The sequence below is a fragment of the Ursus arctos genome, unplaced genomic scaffold (assembly GCF_023065955.2).
Source record: "Ursus arctos isolate Adak ecotype North America unplaced genomic scaffold, UrsArc2.0 scaffold_5, whole genome shotgun sequence".
In the NCBI taxonomy this organism is placed as follows: Eukaryota; Metazoa; Chordata; class Mammalia; order Carnivora; family Ursidae; genus Ursus; species Ursus arctos.
This window is the reverse complement of record NW_026623067.1, coordinates 5,449,308-5,468,602: the sequence shown is the minus strand read 5'-3', so window position 1 is coordinate 5,468,602 and position 19,295 is coordinate 5,449,308. Positions and strand designations below refer to the sequence as shown.

Sequence of the window (19,295 nt, the reverse complement as noted above, 5' to 3'; positions counted from 1 at the left end):
CCAACTTGCATTCCCACCAACAATGTAGGAGGGATCCCCTTTCTCCACATCCTCTCCAACAATTGTTGTTTCTAGCCTTGTCAATTTTTGCCATTCTAACTGGCATAAGGTGTTATCTTAGTGTGCTTTTGATTTCAATTTCCCTGATGGCTAATGATTTTGAACATTTTTTCATGTGTCTGTTAGCCATTTGTATGTCTTCATTGGAAAAGTGTCTGTTCATATCTTCTGCCCATTTTTTGATTTGTTTATTTGTTTCTCGTGTATTGAGTTTGAGAAGTTCTTTGTAGATCTTGGATACCAGTCTTTTATCTGCAGTATCATTTGCAAATATATTCTCCCATTCTGTGGGCTGCCACTTAGTTTTTTTTTTAATGTTTCCTTGGCTGTGCAGAAGCTTTTTTCTTGATGAAGTCCCATAAGTTCATTTTTTTCTTTTGTTTCTCTTGCCTTTGGAAATGTGTCATGAAAAAATTTGCTGTGGCCGACATCAAAGAGGTTACAGCCTATGTTCTCCTCTATGATTTTGATGGATTCCTCTCTCACATCAATGTCTTTCACCCATTTGGAGTTTATCTTTGTTTATGGTGTGAGAGAGTGATTAAGTTTCATTCTTTTGTATATAGCTGTCCAATTTTCCCAATACCACTTATTAAAGAGACTGTCTGTTTCTTTTTGGTGAGCTATTTCTAATGGCTTCAGCCAAATCTTTTCGATTTGATTCTTCCTCCACTGAATCATTTTGCTCTTTATAAAATATCATCTTAGGCGGATTTCCACTAGTTTATTTCTGGGTCATCCATTTTCTTCCGTTTTTCTGTATCTCTATTCCTCCTCCAATACTATGTTCCCATAACATTTGACAGTTGAGGGAGACTAGATACTTCTTGAATATAACAGTGTTCCAGTACATGCTTCACCCTCTTGAAACATGGAAATTTATACATAATAGAGGCAGAGAAAGTTTAATTTTTACCATTAGATTGTTTTTTCGATGTTGTTTATCAACTTGAAGACTTTTTAAAAACATTATTAGATATTTTATTGATTGTTATTTTTATTTTATTTTGTTTATTATTATGCATTAATTTTTTAAATATTTTATTTATTTATTTAACAGAGAGAGAGACAGTCAGCAAGAGACAGAACACAAGCAGGGAGAGGGAGAGAGGAAGAAGCAGGATCCCAGCAGAGCAGGGAGCCCCATGAGGGGCTCTATCCCAGGACCCTGTGATCACACCCTGGGTCGAAGGCAGACACTCAACAACTGAGCCACCCAGGTGTCCCAATACGCATTAGTTTTTGACATACTTTGCAATGATTAATTAGTTGTATGTTACACCCAGTGCTCATTACAACACGTGCCCTCCTTAATACCCATCACCCGGCTACCCCATTCCCCACCCTCCTCTCTTCTGTAACCCTCAGTTTGGTTCTGAGAGTCCAGAGCCTCTCATGGTTTGTCTCCCTCTCTGATTCCCTCCTCTTCAGTTTTCCCTGTTTCCCCTATGTTTTTCCATGCTACTCCTTATGTTCCACATATGAATGAAAACATGTGATAGTAATCTTTCTCTGCTTGTCATATTCACTTAGCATAATCCCCTCTAGTTCCATTCACATTGATGCAAATGGTGGATATTCATCCTTTCTGATGGTTGAGTAATATTCCATTGTATATATGAACCACATCTTTATCCATTCATCTGTTGAAGGGCATCTCTGCTCCTTCCACAGTTTGGCTATTGTGAACATTGCTGCTATGAACTTTGGGGTGCATGTGCCCTTTCTTTTCCCTGCATCTGTATCTTCGGGATAAATACCTGGTATTGTAATTGCTGGGTCATAGGGTACCTCTATTTTTAACGTTTTGAGGAAACTCCATCCTGTTTTCCAGAGTGGCTGTACCAGCTCGCATTCCCACCAGCAGCGTAAGAGTGTTCCACTTTCTCCACATGCTTGCCAACATTTGTTGTTTCCTGTCTTGTTAATTTTTGCCATTCTAACTGGTTTTAAGTGATATTGCAATGTAGTTTTCATTTTTATTTCCCTGATGGCTAACAATTTTGGACATTTCATGTGTCTGTTAGCCATTTGTATGCCTTTTTTAGAGAAGTGTCTGTGTGTCTGTTTATGTCTTCTCCCCATCTTTTGACTTGGTTATTTGTTGTTGTTCTTGTTTTGCTGTGTTGTGTTGTGTCTGTGTTTGTGTGTGTGTGTGTGTGTGTGTGTGTGTGTGTGTGTGTGTGTGTGTGTGTGTGTGTTGAGCTTGAGAAGGTCTTTATAGATCTCAGATATCAGCCCTTCATCTTTAATTGCATTTGCAAATATCTTCTCCCATTCCGTGAGTTGCCTCCAAGTATTGTTGACTGTTTCCTTTGCTGTGCAGAAGCTTTTTATCTTGATGAAGTACCAAAAGTTCATTTTTTTCCTTTTGTTTCCCTTGCCCTTGGAGATGTGTCTTGAAAGATGTTTCTGTGGCCAATGTTGAAGAGGTTACTGACTATGTTCTCTTCTAGGATTTTGATGGATTCCTGTCTCACACTGAGGTCATTAATCAATTTTGAGTTTATCTTTGTGTGTGGTGTAAGGGAATGGTCCAGTTTCATTCTTCTACGGGTAGCTGTCCAATTTTTGAAGCACCATTTATTGAAGAGACTGTCTTTTTTCCATTGGATATTTTATGCTGATTTCTCGAAGGTTAGTTGACCACATTGCTGAGGGCCCATTTCTGTGTTCTCCATTCTGTTCCATTGATCTATGTGTCTGTTTTTGTGCCAATACAATCCTGTCTTGTTGATCACAGCTTTCTAATATAGCTTGAAGTCAGGCAACGTGATGCCCTGCTTTGTTTTTCTTTTTCAACATTTCCTTGGAGATTCGGGGTCTTTTCTGTTTCCATACAAATTTTAGGATTGTTTGTTCCAGCTCCTTGAAAAATGCCAATGATATTTTGGAAGGGATGGCATTGAAAGTGTAGATTGCTCTGGATAGCATATACATTGCAACAATGTTTATTCTTCCAATCCATGAAAATGGAATGTTTTTCCATCTCTTTGTGTCTTCCCCAATTTCTTTCATAAGTGTTCTGTAGTTTCTAGAATATAGATCCTTACCCTTTGGTTAGGGTTATTCCAAGGTTTCTTATGGTTTTGGGTGCTATTGTAAATGGAATTGATTCCTTAACTTCTCTTTCTACAGTTATGCTGTTAGGTATACAAAAGCAACTGATTTCTGTGCATTAATTTTGTATCCTGCCATGTTGCAGAATTGCTGTATGAGTTCTAATAGCTTGGTGGTGGAGTCCTTGGGTTTTCCACATAAAGTATCACGTCATCTGCAAAGAGTTTGACTTCTTCTTTGCGAATTTGGATGCCTTTTATTCTTTTTTGTTGTCTAAATGCTAATGCTAGTACTTCTAGCACTATGTGGAACAATAGTGGTGAGAGTGGGCATCCCTGTTGTGTTCCTGACCTTAAGGGAGAAGCTCTGAGCTTCTCCCCATTGCGAATGATATTCATTATGGTCTTCTCTTAGATGGTTTATATGGTATTGAGGAATGTTCCCTCTATCCCTACACTCTGAAGAGTTTTAATCAGAAACAGATGTGGTATTTTGTCAAATGCTTTTTCTGTATCAATTGAGAGGACCATATGGCTCTTCTCTCTTCTTTTATTAATGTACTTTATCACTTTGTTTGATTTGCTAACTCTGAATCACCTTTGCATCCCAGGCATAAATCCCAGTTGGTCATGATGAATAATCTTTTTGATGTACTGTTGGATCTTATTGGCTAGGATTTGTTGAGTGTTTTGGCATCCATGTTCATCAGGGATATTAGTCTGTAGTTTTCCTTTTTGATGGGGTTTTTGTCTGCTTTGAGGATCAGGGTAATGTTGGCCTCATAGAAGGAGTTGGGAAGTTTTCTTTCTGTTTCTATTTTTTGAAACAGCTTCAGTAGAATAGGTATTATTTCTTCTTAAAATGCTTGGTAGAATTCCCCTGGAAAGCCATCTGGCCCTGGACTCTTATTTTTTTGAAGGTTTTGATTACTGCTTCAATTTCCTTACTCATTATTGGTCTACTCAGATTGGCGATTTCTTCCTGTTTCAGTCTTGGTGGTCTGTAAGTTTCCAGGAATGCATCCATTTCTTCCAGGTTGCTTAATTTGTTGGCATATAGTTGCTGGTAATAATTTCTAATAATTTATTTCTATTTCCTTGATATTAGCCATGATTCTCCTCTTTCATTCATGACTTTGTTAATTTGGGTCCTTTCCCTTGTCTTTTGGAAAAGTCTGGCCAGAAGTTTATTGATCTTATTAGTTCTTTCAAAAAACCAGCTTCTAGTTTTATTGATCTGTTCTATTATTTTTCTGGTCTCTATTTCATTGATTTCTGCTCTAATCTTTATTATTTTTTGTAACTTGTACGTTTTCACACCTATATTTTTATATTGATATGTGCTTCAGTGTAGTCCTTTTGTCCCTATTTTTAAAAAAGTGTATATATATATATATATATATATATATATATATATATATATATATACACACCAGTTTTACTTTCCATGTAATTCTGGGAAGTAATGTCTTCTAACAAACAGAACAAAATACCCCCAGGAAACTGAAACACTCTACTTTGCCAACACTGAGAGATTATAGCACCCCTCACCTCACCCTTCTTTTTCCAATTTTTTTTTTTTATTTTTAATTTTATAAATTTTATTCTTGGGTTTCATTTTGGCTTTGTTTTTTTGGTGGGGACTTCCAACAGTTCTGGATTTTCCTAAGATGCATCTTGCCTGGGTCTTGGTTGATATTTTGGACTCTGTACATTCCTCAACCACTGCTCAATAGAATGAAAAGAAGGAGGAACTCCCAACAAAGAAAAGAGCCAGAGACAATGGTCTCTGCTGCAGAACTAATGGATATAAGCCAGATGTCAGAGATAGACTTCAGGGTAGCAATTATGAAGTCAATAGCTAGGCTTGAGAAAACCATTAGCAAAAGCATAGAATTTCTAAGGGCAGAGTAAAAGCTAATCTGGTGGAACTTAAAAATGCTGTGAATGAGATTCAGTCTAAACTGGATACTCTAACAACCAAGGTAAATGAGGCAGAAAAATTAATTAGTGATCTAGAAGATAAGGTGATAAAAAGGAAGGAAACTGAGGAGGCTAGGGATAAGCAACCAGTAGCACATTAGAATAGACATAGGGAGATCAATGGTGCTATGAAATATCCCAATGTCAGATTTATTGGGAACCCTCAAGGGGTGGAGAGAGAGAGAGAAAGAGAGAGAGAGAGGATTAGAAGATATATTTGAGCAAATCATAGCTGAGAACTTCTTTAATCTGGGGAAGGAAGCAAGCACTTATATACAAGAGGCAGAGAGGACCCCTCCCAAGATCAATAAAGATAGACCATCACCATGGCATATAATAGTAAAACTCCAGTCTAAGAGCCAAGGAAGCTATCCAGAGAGGGGATAGGGGGAAGAGAGTTCTTACCTATGGAGGGAGGAATATCAGAATAATGTCAGACCTGTCCACAGAGACCTGGCAAGCCAAAAAGGGCTGGAAAGACATATTCAGGGTACTAAATGAGAAGAATATCCAGCCAAGAATACTTTATGCAGCAAGGTTCTCATTCAGAATTGATGGAGACAAGGAACTTCCAGGACTGGCAGGAAATGAAAGAATATGTGACTACCAAGACAGCCCTGCAAGAAATACTAAGGGGGATTCTATAAAAGAAGAAAGTCCCTAAGAATAATATAAACCGGAAATTTACAGAGATAATCTATAGAAAGAGGGACTGTTCAGACAATAATATGGCAACAAATCCATATCTTTCAGCAGTTACTCTCAATGCAAACATCCTAAAAGGTCCCATGACATGGCATTGGGTTGCAGATTGGATACAAAGACAGGACTCATCCATATGCTGTCTAAAAGATACTCATTTTGAAACTAAAGACACCTCCAGACTGAAAGTGAGGGGATAGAGAACAATGTAACATGCCAATGGGCCTCAAAAAAAAAAAAAAAGCTGGGGTAGCAATTCTCATACCAGACAAATTAGATTTTAAACCAAAGGCTGTATTAAGAGATGTAGAGGAACATTATATCATACTGAAGGTGTATCCAAAAATAAAATCTAACAATTGTAAATATCTATGCTCCCAACATGGGAGCAGCCAACTACATAAGTCAACTATTAACCAAAATAAAGAATCATATTGACAAAAATACATTAATAGTAGGAGATCTTAACACTCCACTCCATACATTAATAGTAGGAGATCTTAACACTCCACTCTCAGCATTGGGCAGGTCATCTAAGCAGAAGATCAAAAAGAAATAAGTGCTGTGAATGACACATTGGACCAGATAGACTTCATAGATATATACAGAACATTCTACCCTAAAACAATAGAATACTCATTCTTCTCAAATGCACACAGAACTTTCTCCAGAATAGAACTCATACTGAGTTACAAATCAGGTCTCAATACCAAAAGATTGAGATTATTCCTGCACATTATCAGACCACAATGCCTTGAAACTGGAACTGAATTACAAGAAAAAATTTGGAAGGAATTCAAACATCTGGAAGTTAAAGAGTATCCTGCTAAAGAACGATTGGGTCAACCACGAAATTAAAGAAGAATTAAGTAATTCATGGAAACTAATAAGAATGAAAACACTTCAGTCCAAATCCTATGGGACACTCCAAAGGTGATCGTAAGGGGGAAATACATAGCCATTCAAGCCTCTCTCATAAAATTAGAAATATTCAAAATGCACAAGCTAAGCTTACATATAAGGGAGATGGAGATAGAACAACAAATAAAACATAAACCAAGCAGAACATGAGAAATAAGAAAGATAATATTATATGTTTTACTTCAAACCTCAAAAATAAATTAGAAAAATCAAAAGCAGAAAGAACATGTGTCTTATTAACTCATATTTATCCTCTTTCTGGTTCTCTACTTCTGATTGTTTATGATTTCATATTACATCATATTCTTTATGTTTAGATATATTATTTTAAGATTTGTGTTTTAAGGTAGATTGCTTGGTAACAAAATATTTTATTATTCCCTTTATCTGAAAATATATCAATTTTCCCTTAAGTCCAGAAGAATATATTTACTGGCTACAGAAATCTCTTTACTTTGCCTCTTCAAAACTTTCATACCACTTTTTTCTGGTCTCAACATTTTCATGAGCATTCTGATGTCATTTAAATATTTTCCCCCAATAGGTAATATATTGGTTTCAGTTGGATGCATCAGTTGTTTATGTTTTTGTATCTGTTTTTGCTTTTTGGAGTGTTAATTAAGATATCCCTTGATGCGGATTTTGTGTAGAATTTATCGTTTGTGGTTTTCCAAGTTTTGAATCTGAGCTTTTATAGGTTTTTGTTGTTGTCAATTTGAGGAAACTCGCAGCCTTACTCTTTTTTAGTTGTCCTCTCCTTCAAAGATTTAATGACTTTGAATGTTGACCTTTTTGAATTGAATGTTAGACCTTTTTCATTCATTAAATTATTTTACATTCAAATTCACTCATTTCTCCTTTTATCTTCCCATTCCAGTGTGGATTCCATCCCTTTATACTTTCAAAAAAAATAATTATTGTAATTTTTAGTTCTTAACTTTTTTTTTTTTTTTTGAGAGAGAAAGCTTGCAAGCAGGGGGTGGGGAAGGACAGAGGGAGGGAAAGAGAAAGAATCTTATGCAGGCTCCATGTCCAACATGTGTCTTGATCTCACAAACCCTGAATCATGACCTGAAATCAAGAGTAACAGGCTTAACAGACCAAGCTACCAGGTGTCCTTTAGTTCTTAAATTTTTATGTTATTTTTATCATCTATAGATCTTTGGAACATTTTTTATTGCAGAGGGTTTCTTGTTTCAAGCATATTTATAATTGGTTGTTCAATCATTTTTGTGATGACTGAGTTAAATGCTTTGTCACTTAATTCTAACATTTCTATCATTTTATTGTTTACAACTCTTCATTGTTGCTTCTCAGTTTTGAGATTTTCATTGTTATTGCCGCTAGAGGTGAGTTTTGCATTTAAAACTGGACATTTGAATTACAATAATATAAGATAATGTATCTTATGTAGATCTTGTGTTTTAGCAGAACTCCTTTGATATTGATCTTATGGGTAAAATGGCAGGGCTACCTTGTTCTTGATAGTTGAAAATAGAAACCCTCATTCCCTTTTGATTTCTATTCACATCTGGATAGAGGTGGAAGGTGATGCTTATTAATACTGGGGGGGAAGTTTCAGGCAGTATATATTATAAATATGGTCATAATGCTATTACTTAATTGAAAGTGTTATTGTAGGGTAGAAATGGGACTGAGTATACCATTCAATGTATTCAAAGGACTGCCCGACACATATTTTCTTTTGACAGATATAACTATGTACTTCAGTGATAAGTCCAGGTTAGAGATCAAATTTTCTCAGGATTCCTAAAATTCAATCTATTCATTTTATAATGGAAAGAACTAGGGCCAGAGAGTGAAAGGAAATGTACTAATTTAAGCACATTGACTGTATTGCTTATTGAAAAAATGATATGTTTGGGTCTGTTTCAATTATACCATCCTGATTCCATGTTTCTCTTCAATTTATATCAAGTTTTTATACATTTTAATAGTGTCAAAATTAGGACATTGGAGAAAGGTTTAGAGAAATTATTATATCTGTATCACAAAAGTTCAAGTTTAAGAAATATTTTAAATTGAAGCTCATTTACCAAACTTGTAAAAAACAATACAGAAAGTGCTATAACTATAGGTGATAAACAAAACTAATTAAAAACAAATTTCTTTGCACACTCAAAAATATATGCAAGCTTAATATTCAGCTTGTTATGTAATTTAGAACATATAAATTCATTCCCTCTTGATTAAAATCTAGCATTAAATAATGTGTACTGGACTCTATCTTCTATTTGTCCTACTTGAAAGGTCTGGTAGATTATTTCCAATGATCTGGGAAAAGACAACAGCCCAAAAGCAAGAGTGTGAGGTGTCAGATATTCATGCTGGGGGAACATGCCACTGATTACTTCCTGTTAATAAGTTTTCATACAGAAATACAGTCATAGTCCTTTAGGGAATCTTGCTTGTCTTTAAGTCCAGAGATTTCCCTAAGGGTGATATATAGCAAACTGAAAAAGTATTTTATTCTCTTTGAAAATACAAGAGGAAGACTTGAGATGAGATGATTGTCATTAATATCTCCCTCATTCTATGGACAACAGAAGATCTATCAAGAGAAAGAAGACATTGGGAATCAACAGAACCCTAGAATTTTGAATCAAGCAGGTAAGCATGAACAACAGGGATTCATAAATTTGTAGGAAAATAAATGGGTAAAAAAGCCTCCATGGGCTATATATGACCAGAAAGGTACAAAGATGCCTTTTTCTATGAAAAAGTGGATTTTGAACAAGTAGCTGATACATGCAAGAAGCATGATATATGTATATATACATTTTCTTTGAAGTCTATAATTTAATTGCTTCAAGATTTCCCCCTCAAAATGATCTGAATTAGACAGGAGGCCACTGTAGTAAGGGTCCTGGGCTTTGTCTACACAGCACTATCTATGAGGCATTATGTTTGATCCAGTCTCTGTAAAAATGATTATCCCAATGGACATCACTAAGAATTAAAGGTATGTATTGTCTTCTTAACATGGGCATGAAACTAAATTTAAATAATATTTATAATAACACAAAGAAAGCCTCATTAAGCATCCTCACAATGTAATCTTAAATCTTAAAAAACTGACACTGGCAGTTCAATTATATTGCATAGAGAATAAAAACATGGTAACTTGAAGCAAATCTACATAGCAAAGAGAGACATCTCTTTTACTTTTTATGTTTTGAAAAGGATCAAATTTTTAAATCTCTTTAAGTCTGTTTTAGCTTTTACAATATGGTAATAACACCAGTACTTAATGGAGTATGTTCATGTGGGGTGCAAATGGGATCAAACTATAATATTCAAAGTAATTAATATAGTGCCTGGCACACTCTTGAATTTGATTAATATTATTATGTACTATAAAGCAATAAACCTGTTGAGAGATGGAAGTTTCTCTAGAAATATAAATTCAATCTTTCCATTTTGTTGTGGAAAAAACTAGGACCAGAGAGTAAAAACAAGTGTCCTCAATAAGAAAATAAGTTTATTACAGGGCTTTTTGGAAAAAATGTCTTCTTTGGTCCTGTGTCAATTACACTATCCTGACTTCATGCTTTCCTTTAACTCTTGTCAATTGTATTTCATTTTTAGTCTTTGCAATATGAGTGACAAACAGAACATTGAAAGAAGCATTAGGAAAAAAAATTGTCTACATCACAAAAACCCAGATTCTAACAGTGTCCTCGGAGAAGATAGTTACAGGGAATAGTCTTTAAAAAAACGTGCAAAGTTCTGACTTTAAGGGAAATTCCAAAATAGAGTTCCAAAAGACACTGTATCTTCTTGCAGATTTTGGAAACATTTTCTATCTCTTACTCAGTAGTGCAGGCTGCCTGGCAAAGAGTCAGTCTATTAACATTACAGTGAGAATCTTCAAGTTTCACTGCTTCCTTAATTTCCAAACACTAGAGCAGACACGACTCCTTCAATCTCAGTTTTACACTGCTTCAAGGAAATCATCCATGAGATATATCAGTTTAAAGTAGTCTTTACATCAAATTCTACAGTTATGATATATGCGGTCACCATATATTCATGATATGCCTCAGCAAAATAAAAAATAAATTAAAAACATAGTAATCCTTACATGAGGGGATGAATAACTAAATGCCTTGATAGCCTTCTTGGTTTGAATTATAAGTCAATTTTTTAACATTCATATTGATGCCACACTGGTAATATGAGCCTTCTAAGAGAACTACTCTCTTCTCTGGAATAGTTGTTTATTCCTCTTTCAAGAACCTGAGAAGGCTTGAGATATCAGAATTCAAGTGAGATCTTCTTTCTTCTTTTAAAAATAGTGACAAATAGACCTTTTGTGGAAAATGAAAAATGGTCTACACCTACGTTTCCTGTATATTAATAAAAAGATTGAAGCTTTTTCCATTTAATTATTCTGTATAGCTTTTATAAAATATTTCCTACATTTCAATTTTCCTCAGATACTAAATAACTTATCATTGAAGGAAACAGTTCTGCCATTGATGCTATTCCTCATTGCCCTGTTTCTATTTATCATATTCACTTTTATCTCAACCACTTTTCTATAAAATTTGCTTCTTTGCTGACCCTAAAAACATCGGATATACAACCTGGGAATGAATGTGTGTGCAAGATTGGATGAGCGTGCATAAACATACTTGGGTGAGTAGAGGTAGAGCAGCCAGTGGTAGGAAAGTTGGCCCTTTCCCCAATATTCCATATCCTTCTCCCTCTTTTCATTTCTAATTAGTATGACTTTTTTCATGTCAATGATATAAGTCCATATTTATTAATTTTCTGTTTATATTTTGCATCTCCTTTCTATCATAAATTTCGTTTTTATTCTTTAGTGTGTTCAATCACAAAATTAAATGAAAAATATTATTTACTCCTTGTGGATAAAAGTAATGTGTATAAAAAACACTTTTACAGAAATTTTAAGTGATTATCTTCTATTTTTGGAAATGATTTGAAAATTTATTTGGTGTACTAAAGATTTTATTTAGAATCTTGAGCTAATAATTCAGGATATATTTTATAAAGATACATGTTTCATCATAAATATACCAAGGACTCATTAATGAAAGACTGTTCCTATTCTTTCTTCCTATTCTTCCTAATCTACTCATTAACAAACATCAAATTCAGACACAAACTAGGAGTGGCATAGTGCATCAGAAAGAATGATTACACAACATTTGCAGCAACATGGACAGGACTGGAGGAGTTTATGCTAAGTGAAATAAGTTAAGCAGAGAAAGACAATCATCATACAATATCACTCATTTATGGAACATAAGAAATAGGAAGATTGGTAGGAGAAGGAAGGGAAGAATGAAGGGGGGGGTAAACAGAAGGGGGAATGAACCATGAGAGATTGTGGACTCTGGGACACAAATTGAGGGCTTCAGAGGGGAGGGGGGGTGGGGGATTGGGTTGGGCCAGTGATGGGTATTAAGGAGGGCACATATTGCATGGTGCACTTGGTGTTATACGCAAATAATGAATCATGGAACATTGAATCAAAAACTGGGATGTACTGTATGGTGACTAATATAAAAAAATAAAAATTATAAAAAATATTTTTAAAAAAGCAGTGGCATAGTGAAGAAGTTATAAATCCTACCATGCATGTAAGGAGAGTAAAACTGTGCATGACTTATAAACCCAAAGTAGATGCATTCTTAAATAAAAATATTCCTGGCAAGGAGAAAGACCTAAAAGGAACCTGATGTTGTGTCCTTTCTCTTTTTTTCCCCTATAGAGTGGAAAACATGACCAACCACTCAGCAGGGATGGAATTCTTCCTCGTGGCATTCTCAGACACCAGAGAGCTGCAGGTTTTACATGGCTTTCTGTTTTTGCTTATTTACCTGGTGACTCTTATGGGGAATCTTCTCATTATTGTCCTGATCACTCTAGATCAGTGTCTTCACACCCCCATGTACTTCTTCCTGAAGAACTTAGCAGTTTTTGATGCCTGCCTCATTTCCATCACACTTCCAAAATTTATCCTGAACTCTTTATCCCACAGAAATATCATTTCATTCTCAGAATGCATGTTACAGGTGTTGCTCGTGATCCACTTTGCAGTATCTGAGCTTTTCCTTCTAACTGTCATGTCCTATGACCGCTATGTGGCCATCTGTCACCCACTGCATTATGATGTCATCATGAACAGGAGAGTCTGTGTGAGCATGACAGCTGTGTCCTGGTTTCTTGGGAGTATCTTTGGAGTCTTCTACTCAGCCAGCACTTTCTCTTTATCTTTCTGTGGCTCTAGAAAAGTTCCTCAGTTTTTCTGTGATGTCCCCTCCCTACTGAAGATCTCTTGCTCAAAGTCTCATGTCACCATTGATATTAGTGAGGCTATTGGGGTTATGTATGCACTTTTCAGTTTGTTGTCCATTGGATTTTCATACATTTGCATTTTCAATACAGTGCTGAGAATGCCATCATTACAAGGGTGGTCAAAAGCCTTTTCCACTTGTACACCCCATCTCATAGTTGTCACAACATTTATTGTGACAGGCATCATTGCTTATCTGAAGCCAGTCCCTGATTCCCCACATCTTGTGGATTTTTTGGTGTCTGTGTTCTATTCTGTGTTGCCTCCATCTTTGAACCCCATAATATACAGCCTAAGGAACAAGGAAATCAAGGCAGCTGTGAGGCGGTTTCTATGGAAACTAAGTCATTATACATTCTATGGAGAAAAACAGTAGAACTAGAATTTATAAAGCTAAATTCCATGGTTTAAAAAATATATATCTTACAATCTAGGATGAATATCAATATCCTATATAATAAAATATTCACTTCGTTTAAACGTGCTAGGATAAAGTTGACATGATTATGCTTATTAATAAGTATTCATTATCATAGAACCTCCAAGAATAGCATATGAATTACCTAGTATTTGTGCATATAAATTGTTTCAGAAACACTATGACAGTTTTTCAAATGGTTTACTGAACATTTCCATGTACTCCTTTTTTTAAAAATCTGGAATATATTACTTTACATGGCATAAAGGGATTCAGTAGACGTAATTCAATTAAGGAGCTTGAGATGGGGTGATATTCTAGACTGTCCAAGGGGCCCTAATCTAATCACGAAAGTGGAGTATTTCAAGACATTGTTAGAGGGAGATCTGTCTATGGAAGTGTGGTCTTCCATTGTTGGCTTTGTAGATGGAAGGGGCCAATATATAGACAGAGGCAGCCAATGGGGATGGGTAAATGCAGAAACAGATAGTTCACGGGAGACCCAAGAAAAGAGTGCAGCCATACCAGCCACATCCTCATTTTAGCCTAGTGTGATTGGTGTTGGATTTCTAAATTACAACTTTAAAACATAACATGTTATTAAGTCATAAGATTTGTAAAAAACTGCTACAAAAGCAATAGAAATTTAACAAAAGCATTAAATACTTGTCTTCTTAAATATCTCTTAAATGAGAATTTCCTTAGAATAGGAATGCAGACTGAAACTGAAGCTCTTAGTTAAAGGTAAAAAAAAAATTATGAAAAGAAAAAATACATCAAAATGCTTAAAATTTTGCAAAATAACTTAGATTGTATTACTCCATTCACTATCTTTATCCACTAGATTGCATATACTATCATTTTTACTTTATATGGAAAATATCTATCCATTATAAATAATAATAAATAAATAAATGAAATTAGATATTTTAATACTTATTGTTCGCATTTTTAATATCTTATTAAATTTTGACTTAATTTTCATTACATCTTAAATTAGTTTACAACATTTAATCACTTATGTTTCTTCCACTAGTAACATGTTTAATTCTTATGTGGTATTTGTCATTGAGACTCAATATACAATGATTATCTACTGCCAACTGTAGAGCTAACTGTAGAGGGAGGGCTGAAGCCCAGTGTGTTGGGAAAAGCTAGCAGAATATGGTGGGATGCACTGCACCATGGGTGCCAAGAACAAGGTGGTTGCCCAGCACTTCAAGATGATCAACAAAAACTGGAAAGACAGCAAGAATGTGGCACAGGTGGTGAAGTTGCTCCTTTTGGGTGCTGAGGAGTCAGGAAAGAGCACCACTTTCAAGCAGATGAAGATCATCCATGAGGACAGCTACTTGGAAGAAGAATGCTGGCAGTACCATGCAGTCCTCTGCAACAACACCATCCAGTCCATCATGGCCATTGTCAAAGCTATGGGCAATCTGCAGATTAACTTCACCAACCCCTCCTGCATAGACGAGGCTAGGGACTAACTAGGCAAGCAGCTACATCCAGAATAACTCTGAGGACCTGAACAAGGTCAAGGATACCAAAGAAATCTACACACACCTCACCTGCACCATCAACACCAAGAACATGCAGTTGGTGTTTGATGTTTCCACCAAATTCACCATCACAAACAACCTGAAGGACTGCAGCCTCTTCTGAGGGGCAGCGGGGTCTTGAAGGATGAGCCATCACCAACTCAGCTCCCCACACTCCCTGAGGAAAATGGGGGCAATAGGATCAGACTCCCCAGTTTCCCCCCAACACCCATTGGCCACTTTCCCCCTTTCTTCTCTCTGTTCTTGGGACCCCAACCCCTCTCTCAGCTCCAGAGACTCAGGAGAGGAGCTGACACAAACCTCCCTGTTTTAGGCCAGCCCTTAATCCAGGTGTTGGTACTGGGAATGGCCATGGTACCCCCTTCCTGTGCATCTGTTCTGGTCTTAACCATTGTCTTGTTCTGTGATGGGACTGGGAAGAACATGCTGAGTCTCCCAAGGCCTGTGGATGGAGGATCACTCACTTCTCCACCTTGGGACCCCTGGCTTTGCTAAACACCAGCCCCTAACTCACCCCAAGTCAAAAAGTTCATAGGGAACCTCTTGCCCTTCCCATTCCAAGGCTCCAAAGGAAAAAGCAAAAGAAGCATGAGAGGCCACTATTCTTGAAGACAACCTGTTCATTTTTGTAGTTTAAAAAAATAAATGAAAATAAAGGGGAAAACAAAACAAAACTGCAGGCCTAGAAAACTTTTATAGAGAAAAACTATTTAAAACTGTCAGATCATGACCGCCACTCCCCCAGCACCCTAACAGTGATTCCACCTTTTGAGTGTCTCTGAGGGTGTACACCCATCCCTGTGCTAACTGACCCCAGTGCTGGCACTGTCCCTGCCCTGACTTCCATAGAATTGGATTCCAAGCACAGTTCCAGACACCTGCTAACATCACTGAGGGTTCTGTCCCAGTGGCCATGATCCCTGGCTCCATTAACCTAAATGTACCTCCTTATCTCTAACGTAGGAACCACCTCTGGCTGCTGAGGGACATGCTTCTCGTGTGCCTGTCCCAGTCCCAGGTCCTTCACGACTGAACACTTCTTGGGTTTTCTTTCTTTCCTTCCCATGTTCATTTGTTTTGTTTCTTAAAATCCACATGTGAGTGAAATCATAAGGTATTTGTCTTTCTCTGACTGACTTAATTCGCTTAGCATAGTATTCTTTAGCTCCTTCCACGTCCTTACAAATGGCAAGTTTTCATTCCTAGTTTAGCTGAGTAATATTCCATTCACTCATCAATCTCCATTGGTCAATGATGGCCATTTCGGCTCTTTTTATAATTTGGCTATCATTATAATGTTGCTATAAACATCAGGATGCATGCATCCCTTCAAATTAGGTAATTTCGGTAAATACCTAAGAGTGCAATTGCTGGGTCATATGGTAGTTCCATTTTTAACTTTTTGAGGATCCTCCATTCTGTTCTCCAGAGTGGCCATACCAGTTTGCATTCCCACCAACCGTGTAAGAGGGTTCCCCCTCTCCACACCCTTGCTAACACCTACTGTATCTTGTATGGTTGATTTTAGTCATTTTGACATGTGTGAGGTAATATCTGATTATAGTTTTGATTTGTATTTCCCTCATGATGAGTGATATTGAGGATCTTTTCATGTGTGAATTGGCCACCTGTATGTCTTCTTTGAACAAATGTATAATCATGGCTTCTGCCCAATTTTTTTCTTTTTAAATATTTCATGTATTTATTTGACAGAGAGAGAGAGAGAGAGAGAGAGCACATGCACAGGCAGGGAGAGTGGCAGTTAGAGGGAGAGCGAGAAGCAGACTCCCCACTGAGCAATGAGCCCAACTCAGGGCTTGATCCCAGGACCCTGGGATCACAACACAAGCCAGAGGCAGATGTCCAACCAACTGGGGCACCCAGATGCCTGGCTTCTGCCCATTTTAATTGGATTGTTCATTTTTAAGTGTTGAGTTTAATAAGTTCTTTATATAATTTGGGTAATATCCCAGAGTGGGAAGGGGGAGGGGAAGGGTTAAATGGGTGATGGATATTAATCACTGAACTTGTTGTGAATAGCACTGTGTGTTGTATGTAAGTGTTGAATCACTCAATTGTACACCTGACACTAATATTAAACTGTATGCTAACTAACTCTAAATTAAATAAAAACTTAAAAACATGAATAAAAAGAACAAAGAAACCTCAATATGATGTATTGGACATTCCAATTATTTTATCCTATTTGAGACATATGATTTGTCAGATACTGTATTTTGATATGTCCTTTGCATGAAAATTGATTAATTAAGTTATATCATAGAACAGATGATTCTCCATTAGTTTCTCTTTCAAAAGGTCATGTTACATATTGCACATAACAGCAATGCTAGAACCTAAGTAGTAGTTTTTAGAGAGTATTCAGTAAGTAAATACATATAAATCGATTACTGTGCCTACAGGAAGTACTCAACAATAGTAATAATAATTAATAACATTCCTTCTAACAAGTCACAAAAATACAGTCAAATATTATTACAAATTTGAATCATATTCCCTTACAAAATTAAATGATTCATTTCATAGTTTGATATGTATAATCATATATTCATTTTTCTTTTTCTCTCATTTACTTTATGGTGGGTTCATATATCATTTGTACTAGTAAGGAGGAGTCAAAACTAAACAGACTTTAACTTCTACTTTGATATGATCTTCTGAATCCTTCATCAAAGGATATACTCAGTTAAAAGTGACTGACCAAAAAGACCCATTCTTAAGTACTCTTATCAGGTGTACTTTCAATTGTCTTCATCTAATCTTTCAAGTCCTTTCTGAACCCTTTGGAGGTTATCAGGGGCTCATGACAAGTGGCTGGATGACTTCTCATTAAATCCAATACACATATGGTTTATCATTCATATGTATCAGAAGGAGAGTACATCTCAACCTGTCAATTCATTTGGAGAAGATTCCAGGATGCTGCAAATTCAACAAATAGGTACGTTAATACCTAAATAAATGTGTCAGTAGGAACTTGTCCTTGTGAAACTATTTCCTGGCATTTAAAATATATAGTATCTGCTTTAGCTGAGTGGCTGTGTAAAAACAACTCACCAATAAATATCATGTTGGTGATGGACTTTTTGTATACGACCAGTATTATGTTAAGATACATTTCTTTTATTTCTCGTTTTTGAGATTCTTTTTTTTTAAATGGTTTGGGATATTTTCAAATACATTCTTTGCATCTATTGAGAAATTTTTAATATATATTTAATATGTGTACTATTTCTTTTTATATAAACTTTCATATTGTTAAAATAATCAAATTAATTATATTGAAACATCCTTATACTCTAGAGATAAATTCCTTTGGTAAATGTGTATAATCCTTTCAATGTGCTGGTGAGTTTAGTTGGCTAATATTTTATTAAAGAATTTACATCTATGGAAGTTCTGAAGGAAGAAATGGAAACTAATAAAATAGTAATTGGAGAGTTTAATACCACACTTTCAATAATGTATAGAACATTCAACAGAAAATCAATACAGGAACAGTAGACATAAATAACATTATAGACCATATGGACCAAAAATACCCACACAGGTTATTCCACACAACAGCACCCTGAGAATCAACTTCCATGCATGTGATCCAGATTTCTTCCAACTAAGTTGTTAATATCCTGTGACCCATTTACTGCTTAAGCACTATTTTTCAATACAGGTTCTTTACATCTCCTGCTATGTTCTTCTGGAATCTTAGTCTCCCAATATCACTGGAAGAAATGAGAAAAGTTTGGAAACATGAGGAAAAGAGAATTTCATCTCCTCGTAACAAATCCTCACAGGTGGAGGCAATGGACGAATTCTTTGTGTGGTGTGGGTTAGTTGATTCTCTCAAATAAGGGGGATAGTGTGGGATGCTTACAACATCAAAGAATATTCAGAGATTTCAGGTGCAAATTTACCAGCCTTGTCTGAGTCTACATAAATGCAATCAATTTCACATTGTTCCACTCTTCCCAAACAATGCCCTTCCCTTTGTGTAAGAGATTTTGGATGTTCTCTGTCTTCAAATTCTCCAGAAAAAAAAGAACAAATTATCTCTGTGTATATATAAACAGGTCTATCTATATCATCTATCTATCTATCTATCTATCTATCTATCTATCTATCTATCTATCATCTATCATCTATCTATCTACCATCTATCTATCATCTTTTTATCATTTATCGATCTATACTAAATTGGCCCATGCAATTATTTGGAAAGT

The 19,295-nt window shown here is 36.0% G+C and overlaps 2 protein-coding genes across 2 annotated transcripts; both read left to right on the top strand.

The window, feature by feature from the left end:
- Positions 1–12,499: 12,499 nt before the first annotated feature.
- On the top strand, positions 12,500–13,450 carry LOC113261850 (olfactory receptor 14A2-like). Its single transcript, XM_026508172.3, has one exon. The coding sequence runs from the start codon at positions 12,500–12,502 to the stop codon at positions 13,448–13,450; it is 951 nt and encodes a 316-aa protein (XP_026363957.3).
- A 1,214-nt stretch (positions 13,451–14,664) lies between these two features.
- Positions 14,665–14,982, top strand: LOC123001495 (guanine nucleotide-binding protein G(i) subunit alpha-2-like). The gene has a single exon (XM_044387245.3). The coding sequence runs from the start codon at positions 14,665–14,667 to the stop codon at positions 14,980–14,982; it is 318 nt and encodes a 105-aa protein (XP_044243180.2).
- Positions 14,983–19,295: the final 4,313 nt, after the last annotated feature.